This window comes from Pelophylax lessonae, assembly GCF_965119305.1.
Source record: "Pelophylax lessonae genome assembly, chromosome: 3".
Lineage (NCBI taxonomy): Eukaryota > Metazoa > Chordata > Amphibia > Anura > Ranidae > Pelophylax > Pelophylax lessonae.
In genome coordinates this window covers 330339934-330355247 of record NC_138770.1, presented here as the reverse complement: position 1 = coordinate 330355247, position 15314 = coordinate 330339934, and the positions used below count along the sequence as shown (strand labels likewise).

Genomic DNA, 15314 nt, shown 5'->3' with positions numbered 1-15314 from the left:
ATTATACTTTTACTCACCTCTTTTGGCAAAGACATTAATTTATTCCTATCAACATTCAAATTGTTCAGCTTCTTCAATTTCCCAATGCTTCTTGGCAGAATCTGTGGTATAAAAACAGAGCGTTTGCATAAATCATGTGTTCTGGTCTGCAGAAAGATGCTAGCCTGAACAAGAGAAATATCAGGAAATATCAGCGAGTTTCTTCCAATTAATGTCATACTTCATATTATTTTGCATTAGATAAAAAGAAAAGAAACAAAATAAAAGGAAGAATAAAACAATGCAAGGTTGAACTTCAGGAACTATTCCACAAAATATCTAAATCTTTTAAAAATCTTTTTATGCAAGCGGATTATAGAATCTTTTACATTTAACAAAAAATAAATAAAAAATAATAATAATAATAATAATTCAGATGAAACACTACAAAAAAATAGCAATAATAAATTCACATTATGTACTTGAAGACTGGAGTTTCTATTTCATGCAAATTACTTTTACAGGACAAATTAGGTTTTCACTTGGCAGCAAAATGAAATGTCTTTTTTACAACAGAGAGGAGAAAACAATACACTTTGTTGTACAGTTTACCGATTTAAAGTAATAACCTAATATAGTCAATATCTTTGGAAGCAGCATTCTGTGATATAAACAAATGTCTGCAAAAACCACAGAGCTGAAGAAATGAATTGATGCCATTTGTAATATGGGGAGCCAGGAATCACTAGCCAGCTGCTTGTAAACATAAACAGCTTTAGTGTTCTCACAAAAACAAATAAAAAAACAGCTTTCTTCAGCAAAACAATCCATAATTCTGGTATAACAAAAATAACACAATGGCTCACCGCCAATATACTAGTGCTGCACCAGGGTTTAAGGTTCCCACCTGGTTCAGGGTCCTGCAAAGGCTGCCGGAGCTCAGTAAACAATGTCTCAGTTGCCACACACTTCTCACAGCTGTGAATTACTCCACTACATTTGACTGGTGGCGACTTTTATTGCTCCTTTTCAGGCCTCCCCTGCAGGCAAGTTTACAGTTTTGGGACCAAAAGGTCCTGTGGTCAGGGTTTGGAGGCTCCTTCCCTACCAAAGTTTCTGAGTCTCCGTATTCCGGGTCTCAAATAAAGACTTCTCTGACAGAAATGTAAACCAGTTCTTTCCTCTCCAAGTGGACTACCTCCAAAACCCCTCATCCTTCATGGGTGGAAACCCAGAGTATACAAAACATCTTTCTACTGTTCCCTTAAAGAGACCACAACCTGAATAACAAGGAAATATACCTCCTGTCCAGGACCCATCCTCAGCATCCTATCCATAGGCAGAAATACCTCTTGTAAAAAATAGATTTTTTTTTTTTTTAACATTTGAATGTCACCTTAACGTAAATTAGTCGTCTGACACAAGCATGCAACAGATTACTAAGTGAGAAAAGCCAAAAAAGTAATTCTCAATATATAATTTTCAATATGCTGCAAAATAAATCTTTAGCACACCCATGAAAAAAGAAAGATGGATCTTCAAGTCAGTAAGATTTTCTTCCAGCAGAGGCTCATATCGAATTCTTGTACTAGGATTCAGATCCTTTACATCTTAGCCTCCCTCTCCCTTTTACACCAGTGTCCCCTCCCCCCCTTTTTTTTTTTTTTACATCATAGCCCCTTTTCACAGTTTCCTCAGCCCCCCCCCCCTCACAATACAGACCCCCTTCACATCATCCTCAGTTCTCCCTTCACATTACAGCCCCCCTTATGCTTTCAATTACATTCCCCCTTTGCAGCAGTGAGTACCCCCTTACATCACACTTTCCTTTTCCAATCACCCCTCCCCCCTTCTGATCACAGCCCTCTCCCCCTTACAGTCCTACCTTACACAGCGGGCATGTTAACAAGAGGGTACTTGGTTGCTAGGCCTGTCCTGCATCCAAGCAAACTAATCACTAGCTTTCTAACTTGAAAAGTTTGGCATCTCCTGCTGTTGTGGAAATTGCATATTTAACAGTGGCTCACTAATGAAACCTTTCTTTTGTAAAGATTTGGAAGGAAGTTTGGCCAAGCCTAAACCCCCCCCCCTTCAAAGTCACTGTCCAAACAATGGATAAAAAGCCCTTTTGTCCTCAGGACAAATGGTGTTGGTTTGGGGGGATGGTATATTTCTTAATCACAAGTCTAAATGACTGCTCAAAGCTGCAAGAAGTCAGTCTCAAACGAAACATCCATGAAGCGATGACTGCTGACATTTCTCTGTGCCATGTGCTTGGAAAGCAAACGGGACTCCATGGCTGCAAACTTCTTTTAGTTAAGTATATTTGCTTTATCTTTATCTGTATCTGCTAGTCTTGTATTATGCTCCTAAATATTGTAATAGTTTTGTATGTACAGATTGTTTTTGCATAGTAAAAGCACATTTATATACCACAAAGGTCTAAGTTTCCTTGGTTGTACCGCAAAGTAACCCTTGCTAGAAAAACATTTGGGGGCTCCGCCGGAATTGCGCTATAAATTCAACTGAAACAGACCTGTTTGTTTTCTGTGGTGTGTTGTGTAGCTTGTGCTAGGTAAAAAATGCTGAGTAAGCTGTTTAGGAAAAGCAAGGCTGCAGAGGTTTCTGGTGTCCAGAAGGAAATGTGCAGTTTACCTATCTGGGCCAGAGACAATGAGTGGGAGTCTCTTGCTAAAGAATTTGCAAAGTATGCTTCTCCTTTGAATAAGACTTGGGGTGATAAAATCTCAGATCATTTTGTAGATTTTAGCCTTAAGGGGTTGGATTTAAGTAAAGCAGAGAAGAGGACAGTTTCCACAGTGGGCTGGTATTTTCTTCATGCTCTCTATACAGAATCACAGAGAAGGGAGAAGGCAGAGGCAGAAGTTAAGTTATTGAAAGACCAGCTAGCAGTTGCTTCAGAGTGTGTGCGTTCAACTGCTAGTAGGGCTGATTATTTTTAAGAGCGGTGTGCAGCCCTCATGACCAAATCAATTAATGCCTTAAGGAAAAGAAAGGGACGTAAACCTGTTAGTAAAGCCAGGGTACGTGCCATTGTCACTTCCCAAAACTGGGATTGTGAGGATGTCTCCTCCAATGATAGTGAGGATGAGGAGATAGTGTTTGAGGTTTCTGATGATGATCATCCAATGGGAAAGAAAAAGTGTGCCAGACCTCTCATTACTAAGCATAGGAAAAGGCAACATGATAGAGAGGATATGGCAGATGGGGAGGTGCATTATCGCAACCCCAGAGATGTTGAATTTGAAGAAGTCAGGGAGTTTACACAAACTGAACTCCATGAGCTGGCAAAATACAAAGGTCCGGGGAACCCCTATTGAGTTGGCTCTTACGTTTGTGGGATGAAGGGGCGTACAGTGTTGTTTTGTCAGGCAAGGAAGCAGTGGCTTTGGGAGTGTTAACCCATGATCCACAATTGCGTCAGGCCATGCGAAAAGCCCGAGAGTTTAGTGTGAATTTTTCACTCTTAGACCTCGTGAGAGATGGTATAGTCCGAGTATACGCTAATCCTAGTGACCTGGAAAATACCTACTCGGGGAGAACATTAAGAGAAGGTATTTCCAGGTTACGTGAGATGGGTTGTATAACCGGATTAAATACATTTCCAGAATGGATGGGTCCAGATATGGAACCCTTCACGTCTGCTCTGCGCTCTAAGCTAATGAAGTCTGCACCATTTAATCTCAGGGCTCCTTTATTGTCTTTGCTGGGAGGCCTGGGTTTAAACAGCAAAATTCATGAAGCAACAACCCTTTTAAGCCAGTTGGGGGAGCTAGAGGAGACTAAAACAAAACCTGTTAGGGCAGTAGATAAGGTCAGACAGGCAGAGAACAGGCTGAAAAGGACTTTTAAAGAGAAGAAAGGGAATGTGGGAGAGAAGACAGGAGGTGAAGAGAAAACCAGGCTAGTTATCTCTAGGAAACAAATGTGGGTAGACCTATTAAAAGGCAGGAGTACCTAAAAGTGAGATAGATGGCATCTCTACTGCAGAGATTTTGAAGCGGTGAAAACATTTAGTGGGGAAAACGGTCAGGGTTAGAAACACTACTCCTAGTGAAGATAACATCAGCCTAGATTTAGAGACAACAGAACAGACCCCTCCTGTTAGTCCCAAACCCATTCCCAAAACTGAACATGAACCCAAACCCAAATCCCTTTATCCTGGGGAGGAGTTAGAGAGAATTAGAAAAGGGGATTGGGAGGTTCCTTATTCTTTATGAAGGGAAGGTGGGTCTCCTGTAATAGCAGTAAGGACAGTGACAGCAGGAGACCGACGCCCATATGCACCTGTCACTGTATGGTGGGGGAAGTCGTCTCCTCCTACACATGTCATGGCTTTAGTGGATACTGGAGCTGAAGTTACACTTTTGCAAGGAGATCCTTCCCATCACAAAGGAGAAGTGATTTATGTAGACGGTTTGGGAGGGCAAACCACACCAGCAGTTAGGACACGGGTGAAATTGGCTATTGGCAAGGGACCAGGATTTTGGACAAATGTTTTGGTATCAGAGTTACCTGAAAATATTCTTGGGATGGATGTACTTCAAGGTCAGTCTATTCAGACTGAACAAGGTACATTCACATTCGGGTATCCTGATAAAACGTATCTGGTCAGGGCGGTGAAGGCTGTGGTCAGAGGTCATGCAAAATGGACCCCTGTCTTTATTTCTCCACTAGAGAAGCCAGTCTGTCTCAAGCAATACAGACTTCCTGGAGGCCACAAAGAAATTGGGGAGACTATTCATGAACTGTTAAGAGTAGGGATCCTTAGACCTGCTGTAAGTCCATTCTCATCTCCTGTGTTCCCAGTAAAGAAACCTGATGGGACATATAGAATGACTGTGGATTACAGAGGTCTAAACAAAGTGGCACCTCCATTAAAGTCAGCCGTACCTGATATGATCTCAATCATTGAGAAAATTGCTAAAGAGGCAGGAGAATATCATGCTGTGATAGACCTGGCTAATGCTTTCTTTTCGATTCCAATAGACCCAGAGTGTCAGAACCAGTTTTCCTTTGTGTGGAATGGCCGCCAGTACACTTTCACTGTCCTTCCTCAAGGATACCTTCATTCTCCAACAATTTGTCATGGACTGATTGCCCGAGATTTAAGCACCCTATATCTGCGCTGTGTTTCACTACATTGATGACATCATGATCTCTGGAACAAAGGAAGATGTAACTGAAGCACTGCACCTGCTGATACAGCACATGGAGAACAGAGGGTGGGCTATCAACAGAGACAAAGTCCAAGGACCTGCCACAGAGGTGAAATTCCTGGGAATGATGTGGACTGGGCCACAGAGGAAAATTCCAGAGACAGTTGTGCAAACTATCCAGGCATTGTTGCCACCTACTACCAAAAAGGAGGCGCAGAAGTTCATTGGAGTTGTGGGATTCTGGAGATCATTCATCCCACATCTTGGACTGATTCTGAGGCCTATATACAATGTCACAAGAAAAAAGACTGAGTTCACATGGGGTTCAGAGCAGCGGACCACATTCCTGGCTGCTAAAGAAGCCATTTTGCAGCATCAAGGATTGGGACCTGTGAGACAAGGAGTACCATTTCAGCTGGATGTAGTTGAGCAGGATGGTACAATAGCTTTGAGTCTGTGGCAGCCAAATGAAAAGAAGGGACTGAGAGCAATACCCATTGGATTTTGGTCCAAACAACTTACAAGGGCACAGAAGAGATACACGCCCCTAGAGAAGTACCTGTTTGGGGCCTACAAAGCACTTCAACACGTAGAGACCATTACAGGAAAGGACACAGTCACCATCCATACTGCATTGCCAATAGCAGGATGGGTGAGAGATGATGGACTGACCACTAGGGCAGCTGTAGCCCAGAACCAAACACTAATGAAATGGAAATGGTACCTTCAAGAAAGAGGGGGTATTGCAGCTGGGGATGTCAGAGACATTTCAAAACAGTTGGCTGGGCTTGTCACTTTTACCAGCACCCATACAGAAGAAGAAATTCCTGTGCTGCAGTCATCCCCCATTCACGAGGCTCCACCCTTTGAGTCTCTGTCAGATAAGATGGAGTCAGCATGGTTCACTGATGGTTCAGCCATAGTCACCTCGTCTGGGCGTAAATGGACAGCAGCAGCCTACAACCCGAGTACAGACACAGTCCTGCAGGAGACCGGAATTGGAGGGTCCAGTCAGTATGCAGAGTTGAAAGCTGTAGTGAGGACTCTTCAGGAGGATCTTTCTTCCCATGTTACTATCTACACTGACAGCTGGGCGGTCTTTAAAGGACTGACAACTTGGATGCCCACGTGGAAGTCCAATGAATGGCTGATTCATGGAAAGGTGGTGTGGGGAGGCAAGGAAGTCTGGGACTTCATCTGGAAGGAAGCTCACTCCCGCACCATAAAAGTGGGGCATGTTGATGCACATGTGCCCCTGGTCCCAGACTTTGAGAACTATTGCAGAGTGGCAGACGAAATTGCCAAGGTGAATGCAGTTGTGCCAATTGATCCTGTCTTGATGAACTTGGCCAACTGGGCCCACAAGCAATCTGGACATTTGGGGCAGAAAGCCACATATGAATGGGCACAGCAAAGAGGATTGCCCATATTAATGGACATGATAAGGACTGTAATAGGCAACTGTACAGTGTGTGGAGAAGTGCGACAATGGCCATTGCAAAAGTACTCCACCGGGTCGATTAAGAGGGGAGAGAGGCCTGCAGAGATTTGGCAGATTGACTTAATCGGTCCTCTGCCCCAGGGAAACAATGGACTGAGGTATTGTTGCACTGCAGTGGACACCTTTTCAGGACTTTTGTTTGTTCATCCTTGCAAACGTGCAGATCAAGCCGCAACAGTTCAACTGCTACAGAAAATTGTTGCTGCGTATGGCTGTCCCAAACAAGTCCAAAGTGATAACGGCTCACACTTCACCGGATCAATAGTACAGCAATGGGCCAAAGATTCTGGAGTGTACTGGTTGTGCCACATCCCATACCATCCACAGGCAGCTGGTTTGATTGAAAGATACAATGGGCTATTGAAGGACCAGATACGCAAACTTACACCCACATGTACACTAAGGGGGTGGGATCAGGTCCTCACACAGGCAGTCATGTTAAATTCTAGGCCATTAGCCAAAAGCACACCATATGAAAGAATGGTTGGGGCTGGGGTGCAGATTCCACAGCTAGAGTGCAGAGTTCAGTATTTACACAAGGTTCCTGAAAGAACAGGGTTTAACAGGTACCAAGTTACTGCTTCCCATGACATAGAAACCAAGAGTGACGTATCTGAAGCTGAAGCCTATCTAGGAATGAGAGGGAATCTGGCAGGAAGGTTTGAAGTTATATTTGCATTGGCAGATGAGCTTCAGGACAGTGGCTGGGACTCTGATTGGTTAGTGGATACTTCCCAGCAAGAGTGGAAACTGAGGCTCTATAATATCAAACCTTCCAAAATAAACAGCAGTGATCTTCTGGGAAATATCAGTATATTTCCTCTCCTCCCTATTGATGTTCTTTGGGAGGATCAGAAGTGGATACAGGCAGGTGGAAAAGTGTTGGTCAGAGATCCAGGCAAGAAGTCAGTTAGAGGAGAGATTGTAGCTGAAGGGCCGGGGTCTACTGTATATGTATTATTAGAAGGAACAGATAATCCGCTTTGTTTTCCACTCCACAGGCTGTCTCCGATTTGATCCATAGGAAGACCAGAGAAAGTGGTTACATGATGGACAGAATGATGGAAGACCGCAAGAGCTATGGAGAGCAAGGCCTTTTGATGTATTACAAGCCTGGACTTGTTTTATAAAGAACGTTAGATTGGACTTTTCTAATGAACTTTTAGCCAAAGACTGAAATACCTTCATAGTTATAGGAGGGGGTTGTATTTTAGTTAGTTCCCCCATTGTGTTTTATTTAAGATAAACCAGGGGGTGGGAGAATTATTAGATGTCTTTATGTAAAGTTGGAGGCATTATGTCATTTGTGAGCCAAGGGGTGGAGTGTTGTGGAAATTGCATATTTAACAGTGGCTCACTAATGAAACCTTTCTTTTGTAAGGCTCCATGTACACGGGACGTTGGAAATGGCCGTTTAGGAGCAGTTGGGCGTTTTTTTCAGAAGCCCCTGAACCCATCTACATTTTATCTTATCTGTCCATGTACACAGGGTCGTTTACAGTCATTTGCAGGCAGTTGCGTTCAGGGACTGTTTTTAGAACGCAATTATTTGCATTCGAACGTGTGTTCGCGTTTTTCCATTTTAAAGGGGAATAATTTTTTTGACCTCTAGGAACGCTTCTAAACGCAAACGCCCGCAAACGCTGCTAAACGCCCGCTAAACGCGGGTACAAACGCGACCGAACTGACGTTTCAAACGTCCTAAAAATTCCAGCATTCAAAAGGGACTTTTAACAACTTCCCGTGTACATGGAGCCTAAAGATTTGGAAGGAAGTTTGGCCAAGCCTAACCCCCCCCCCCCCTTCAAAGTCACTGTCCAAACAATGGATAAAAAGCCCTTTTGTCCTCAGGACAAATGGTGTTGGTTTGGGGGGATGGTATATTCCTTAATAACAAGTCTAAATGACTGCTCAAAGCTGCAAGAAGTCCGTCTCAAACGAAACATCCATGAAGCGATGACTGCTGACTTTTCTCTGTGCCATGTGCTTGGAAAGCAAACGGGACTCCATGGCTGCAAACTTCTTTTAGTTAAGTATATTTGCTTTACCTTTATCTGTATCTGCTAGTCTTGTATTATGCTCCTAAATATTGTAATAGTTTTGTATGTAGAGATTGTTTTTGCATAGTAAAAGCACATTTATACACCACAAAGGTCTAAGTTTCCTTGGTTGTACCGCAAAGTAACCCTTGCTAGAAACGCACGCAAAACACCTGCTTTCTGTCCAGACAGGCAATTTTTTTTTTCTTTGTAGGTAAAACACACACACAAGCAACATACATACAAGCAGCAATTTGATTGCATTGTCTTACAATAATTATATTGTTACTGTAGCCTTAAGGGGGAGCTCCAGCCTCCCTCTCCAAAAAAACAAAGTCAGCAGCTACAAATTCTGTAGCTGCTGACTTTTAATACAGTGCCTTGCAAAAGTATTCGGCCCCCTTGAACTTTGCGACCTTTTGCCACATTTCAGGCTTCATACATAAAGATATAAAACTGTAATTTTTTTGTGAAGAATCAACAAGTGGGACACAATCATGAAGTGGAATGAAATTTATTGGATATTTTAAACTTTGTTAAATAAAAAACTGAAAAATTGGGCATGCAAAATTATTCGGCCCCTTTACTTTCAGTGCAGCAAACTCTCTCCAGAAGTTCAGTGAGGATCTCTGAATGATCCAATGTTGACCTAAATGACTAACACCAGGCAGGTCCGAGATACTGTTGTGGAGAAGTTTAAAGCCGGATTTGGATACAAAAAGATTTCCCAAGCTTTAAACATCCCAAGGAGCACTGTGCAGGCGATAATATTGAAATGGAAGGAGTATCAGACCACTGCAAATCTACGAAGACCTGGCCGTCCCTCTAAACTTTCAGCTCATACAAGGAGAAGACTGATCAGAGATGCAGCCAAGAGGCCCATGATCACTCTGGATGAACTGCAGAGATCTACAGCTGAGGTGGGAGACTCTGTCCATAGGACAACAATCAGTCGTATACTGCACAAATCTGGCCTTTATGGAAGAGTGGCAAGAAGAAAGCCATTTCTTAAAGATATCCATAAAAAGTGTTGTTTAAAGTTTGCCACAAGCCACCTGGGAGACACACCAAACATGTGGAAGAAGGTGCTCTGGTCAGATGAAACCAAAATCAAACTTTTTAGCAACAATGCAAAACGTTATGTTTGGTGTAAAAGCAACACAGCTCATCACCCTGAAAACACCATCCCCACTGTCAAACGTGGTGGTAGCAGCATCATGGTTTGGGCCTGCTTTTCTTCAACAGGGACAGGGAAGATGGTTAAAATTGATGGGAAGATGGATGGAGCCAAATACAGGACCATTCTGGAAGAAAACCTGATGGAGTCTGCAAAAGACCTGAGACTGGGACGGAGATTTGTCTTCCAACAAGACAATGATCCAAAACATAAAGCAAAATCTACAATGGAATGGTTCACAAATAAACATATCCAGGTGTTAGATGGCCAAGTCAAAGTCCAGACCTGAATCCAATCGAGAATCTGTGGAAAGAACTGAAAACCGCTGTTCACAAACGCTCTCCATCCAACCTCACTGAGCTCGAGCTGTTTTGCAAGGAGGAATGGGCAAAAATTTCAGTCTCTCGATGTGCAAAACTGATAGAGACATACCCCAAGCAACTTACAGCTGTAATCGCAGCAAAAGGTGGCGCTACAAAGTATTAACTTAAGGGGGCTGAATAATTTTGCACGCCCAATTTTTCAGTTTTTTATTTGTTAAAAAAGTTTGAAATATCCAATAAATTTCTTTCCACTTCACGATTGTGTCCCACTTGTTGATTCTTCACAAAAAATTACAGTTTTATATCTTTATGTTTGAAGCCTGAAATGTGGCAAAAGGTCGCAAAGTTCAAGGGGGCCGAATACTTTCGCAAGGCACTGTATGTACTTCTCGTGTTTTTTTTTGTTTTGTAGTCCACAGGGGTCAGATATAGAGATCATTTTTATACAGGATAGGCAGGATAGATTGGAGGAGGGAATAGTTAGGGTTTGGCTTGAATTCCACTTTAAGGTCTCCCATTTATACATAGTGTAGATCTGAGTGACTTATCCCTTCCTCCTCTACAGTTTCAGTCAGTATGGGCAGATTTTATCTTTAGAACAATTCTCTGTGAAATCTCTGTCATGAGTGCACACTACTAAATATTTACCTTTAAAATAAAGATTTTATTCACATAGCAACACTAAAGATCTAAAACAGTTAAAAAAAAAAAAAAAAAAAAAAAAAAAAAAAAGGTAACAAATGATAGACCAAATAAAGAAAAAAAAATTCCAAGCAAAAACGACCTAATCAAAAGCGATTGCATTAACATAACTACACCAAAATAAGTAAAGATGTCTCTAGATCAGTAACATAATCAACTTCAAATCTCATACTGCAGTGAAGATTCACAGTGACCTACTAAATGCCCTTACAAAACATTTGCCAGGTTGAACACTGTTGAAAGAACAAATATCTGTCAATGCAAATTATTCTAATGTTTCAAGCAAAAGTGCAGCAAGGGCAGCTTTAACAGTTTACAAATTAAAGCAGTGCTGTGGAACAAATGCATTTGACAGCGTACTTTTTATTTGCATGCTAATCATGATATTTGATGCTATGCAAAGGCAGACCGCAAGAATCAAAACATCCTTTCTTTTATCAACTAGACAGCATACCCAGTCAGGTTATATTGAAAGAGCCAATATGAATAGAAATAGCCTTGAACTTTAAATACAAATATGTTTGCTTTATTTAAATAAATTTGATTTCCATAACAAACTCAAAATAACAAGGATATTCTTCACTGAAGCCTATCGCTTCAAGAGCAATGTTTTTGTACACATGGTAAAATGCACATTTTAGGCCTGAAGATTCGTTTAAACTTCCAAATAGCATTTATTTTCTGAAAGCAGACACCGTGGAGAATACCATTGGTGGTAATTTTTTTTTTCTTTGAATTTTTTGGTGTCACACGGGATTAGCACAATGGTTTATCAAATGCATATTTTCTGCAAAAAATAAAAAATTAAAGATGCATGCACCTGTAAAACAATGAAGTATCCATAGGCGACACTATAAAACCCAATAAGCTATTAGTTTTAAGTTCAATGTGAACAATGGCCATAGACTTCTTACTATCACCCCAGCATGTGTACTGATATACTGTATAACATGTAGCCCAACAGTTCATTCTCGTACACATGCATTTAAAGATGTATGCGAGAGTACATGGGGGGGGGGGGGGGGGGTTTCGTTCTGCATCGTGATCCATTAGCCATTTCCCCAGCCAGCAGTCCCAGAGAATGACAGGAAGCGGAAGTGACAGTACGCAGGTTGCTTCCTAGTTCAGTCACCGGAGGAGGGGGTTCATCCACCCTACCCAGCAACACCTGGCATTGTGGGGCAAATAATGCCATGGAGGAGGGGGGGGGCTTTGCCTGTGGAATGGATTGGGCAGATGGTTACAGAAGAAAGTTGACAGCTTGTGGAATACACACATTCCTGGCAGCTGTGTAACAGCAGAGAAATGGTTACGAACAATGGGTGGAGAAAAATGAAGAAAATGTTGCTGCTCCCAAACTCTCTCCATAATAATGGTGTACAGAGCGTGGCCCCTGAAACACATAACCAGAGGATGTACACCTGGTCACTGTGAGGTGTTCGGCATTGTGGGAATTATTGGCATAGTGTGGCTAAAAAAGTTTTTATATAATTGGCAGATGATTGATGGAATATATCATTTCCCAGATTAAGTGAATTTAAAGGAGTTTTATAGTCAAAAGGTTTTTTATCCTAATGCATTCTATGCATTGTCAAAAGGTCTTCTGTGTGCAGTAGCCCCCACAGCCCCCCTTATACTTAGCTGAGCCCCCTCTCTTATCCAGCGATGTCCACAAATGCCTTAGCTGTCCAGGACTCTCTTCCGATTGGCCGAGACACAGCAGTGGCGCCATTGGCTCCCCCTGCTGTCAAATTTAGACAAATCGGGAGAGAGAGAGGGCAGGGCCAAATGGAAGCTCCATGTCTGAATGGATACAGAGCTGCAGTTAGACTCGGGTGCCCCATAGCAAGCTGCTTCCTGTGGGGGCACTCCACAGAAGGGAGGGGCCAGAAGCTCCAGCCAGGGACCAGAGAAGAGGAGGATCCAGGCTACTCTGTGCAAAACCAACTGCACAGAAGAGGTAAGTAGAATATATGGGTTATTTTAATAGAAAAAAAAAGAGAGAATTTACAATTGCTTTAAAGCTTATTCACCTATCATTTTTGTGAGTACATTTTTATTATCCTTTTTTAATAAAACATGCAAGAATCTTCACTGTGCACTGTGTGTTTTGTGTTTGTTTGACTGACTCACTGACCAAATCAAAAGCAGGCAACAGAACAGCTTAAGGTAACAGTGTTTTATACAAAGCACATGTCTACAGGTCTGAAAAAAAATAAAAGAAATGGTTTGTTTACATAGGGACTGCGGATTATTTTATTGTCACAGCAGGCAGTATGTGCAGGATGGGAGTGTAGCGGGTATGACAGCAGACAGTAGTGCAAGAGAGGAGGGTACATCGAGAAAAGTATGTGTAGGATGAGTGAGGAGGATACACCAGCAAACAGTAGTACAGGAAAGGAGGGTGGAGGGCACATTGAGGGAAGTATGTGTAGGTTGAGTGAGGAGGATACACCAGCAAACAGTAGTACAGGAGAGGAGTGTGGAGGGTACATCGAGAGAAGTATGTGTAGGATGAGTGAGGATACACCAGCAAACAGTAGTACAGGAAAGGAGGGTACATCGAGAGAAGTATGTGTAGGATGAGTGAGGAGGATACACCAGCAGACAGTAGTACAGGAGAGGAGTGTGGAGGGTACATCGAGAGAAGTATGTGTAGGATGAGTGAGGAGGATATGCCAGCAGACAGTAGTACAGGAGAGGAGTGTGGAGGGTACATCGAGGGAAGTATGTGTAGGATGAGTGAGGAGGATATGCCAGCAGACAGTAGTACAGGAGAGGAGTGTGGAGGGTACATCGAGGGAAGTATGTGTAGGATGAGTGAGAAGGATATGCCAGCAGACAGTAGTGCAGGTGAGGAGTGTGCATAGAAAAAAAAAAATACCCACTGAAGATTAACCACTTGCCTACCGTGCACTTAAACCCCCTTCCCATCCAGACCAATTTTTAGCTTTCAGCGCTCTCACGCTTTGAATGACAATTGCGCGGTCATGCTACACTGTACCCATATGAAATTTTTATCATTTTTTTCACACAAATAGAGCTTTCTTTTGGTGGTATTTGATCATCTCTGGGTTTTTTATTTCTTACAAAAAAAAAAGAAAAAAGACAGAAAATTTTGAAAAAAAATACGTTTTTCTTATTTTCTGCGAGTAAATTTTGAAAATAAATACATTTTTCTCCTTCACTGATGTGCGCCGATGAGGCGGCACTGATGGGCACTGATAGGCTGCACTTATGGGCACTGATGAGGTGGCACTTATGGGCACTGGTGAGGAGGTACAAATATGCTGCACTGATAGGTAGCACTGATAGGCGGCACTGGTGGGCACAGAGGTGGCACTGCTGGGCACTGAGAGGTGGCACTGCTGGGCACTGAAAGGCACTGATGGACACTGACGGGTGGCACTGATGAGCACTGATGGGCGGCACTGATGGGCAGTACCATCACTGCCCACACTCAGTGCCCATAGTGCTGCCAGTCAGTGCTCATCAGTGCCCAGATGAGCAGGCACTGGTGGGCACTGACTGGCAGCACAATGGGCACTGGTGGAGGGCACTGTGGGCACATTTTATTTTATTTACCTCCTGTTGTAATCAGGGCACTGGTGATCAGTGCCCTGATTACATTCTTCTGTGTCCCCGAACGGCTGATCATCTCTGCTCCTTCCTCACACGCAGTCTCTGTGTGAGGAAGAGAGCTGGCGATGAGAGATGATCTCATATGTTTACATATGAGATCATCTCTCATTGCATGGGCCGATCACGTGGTAAATGGCCGCTGTGATTGGCCATTTACCACGATCTGTGATTGGCTGTGTCCAAGGGACACGGCCGACACAGATTTTCCCCGATGCGCGCTCTGCGGTTACATCACAAGCCACACCCCTTGACAGTTAGAATCACGCCCCTAGGGACACACTTAACTCCTTGATCACTAATAAAGTTAACCACTTCCCTGCCAGTGTAATTTTTACAGTAACAGTGCATATGTATAGCACTGATTACTGTAGTAATGTCACTGGTACCCCCAAAAGTGTAAAAAATGTCAGTCAGGGGTCCGGCGCAATGTCGCCGTCCCGCAAAAAAAAAAAACAACAATAAAAATGACATAAATCTTTCCTGTAGTTAGTAAACGCAATAACTTTTGCGCAAACCAATCAAAAAACGCTTATTGTGATTTTTTTTACCAAAAATATGTAGCAAAAAACAAATTGGCCCAGGTGATCAAATACCACCAAAAGAAAGCTCTGTTTGTGGGAAAAGGACGTCAATTTAATTTGGGTATAGCGTCGCACGACCGCGCACTTGTCCGTTAAAGTCACGCAGTGCCGAATCGCAAAATAGGCCCTGGTCTTTGAGCAGCCAAATCCTCCGGGGCTTAAGTGGTTAACTGACCAAAAGTTCAATAAG

At 42.8% G+C, this 15314-nt stretch overlaps 1 protein-coding gene across 2 annotated transcripts in view; it reads right to left on the bottom strand.

The window, feature by feature from the left end:
- Positions 1 to 15314, bottom strand: part of LRRC1 (leucine rich repeat containing 1) — a 682152-nt gene that overhangs the window by 376327 nt on the left and 290511 nt on the right. For both annotated transcript variants that reach the window (XM_082250231.1, XM_082250232.1), the window contains one exon: positions 18 to 101. In XM_082250231.1, the coding sequence (XP_082106357.1) occupies positions 18 to 101 (84 nt within the window). The remainder of the gene's footprint in view (positions 1 to 17; positions 102 to 15314) is intronic.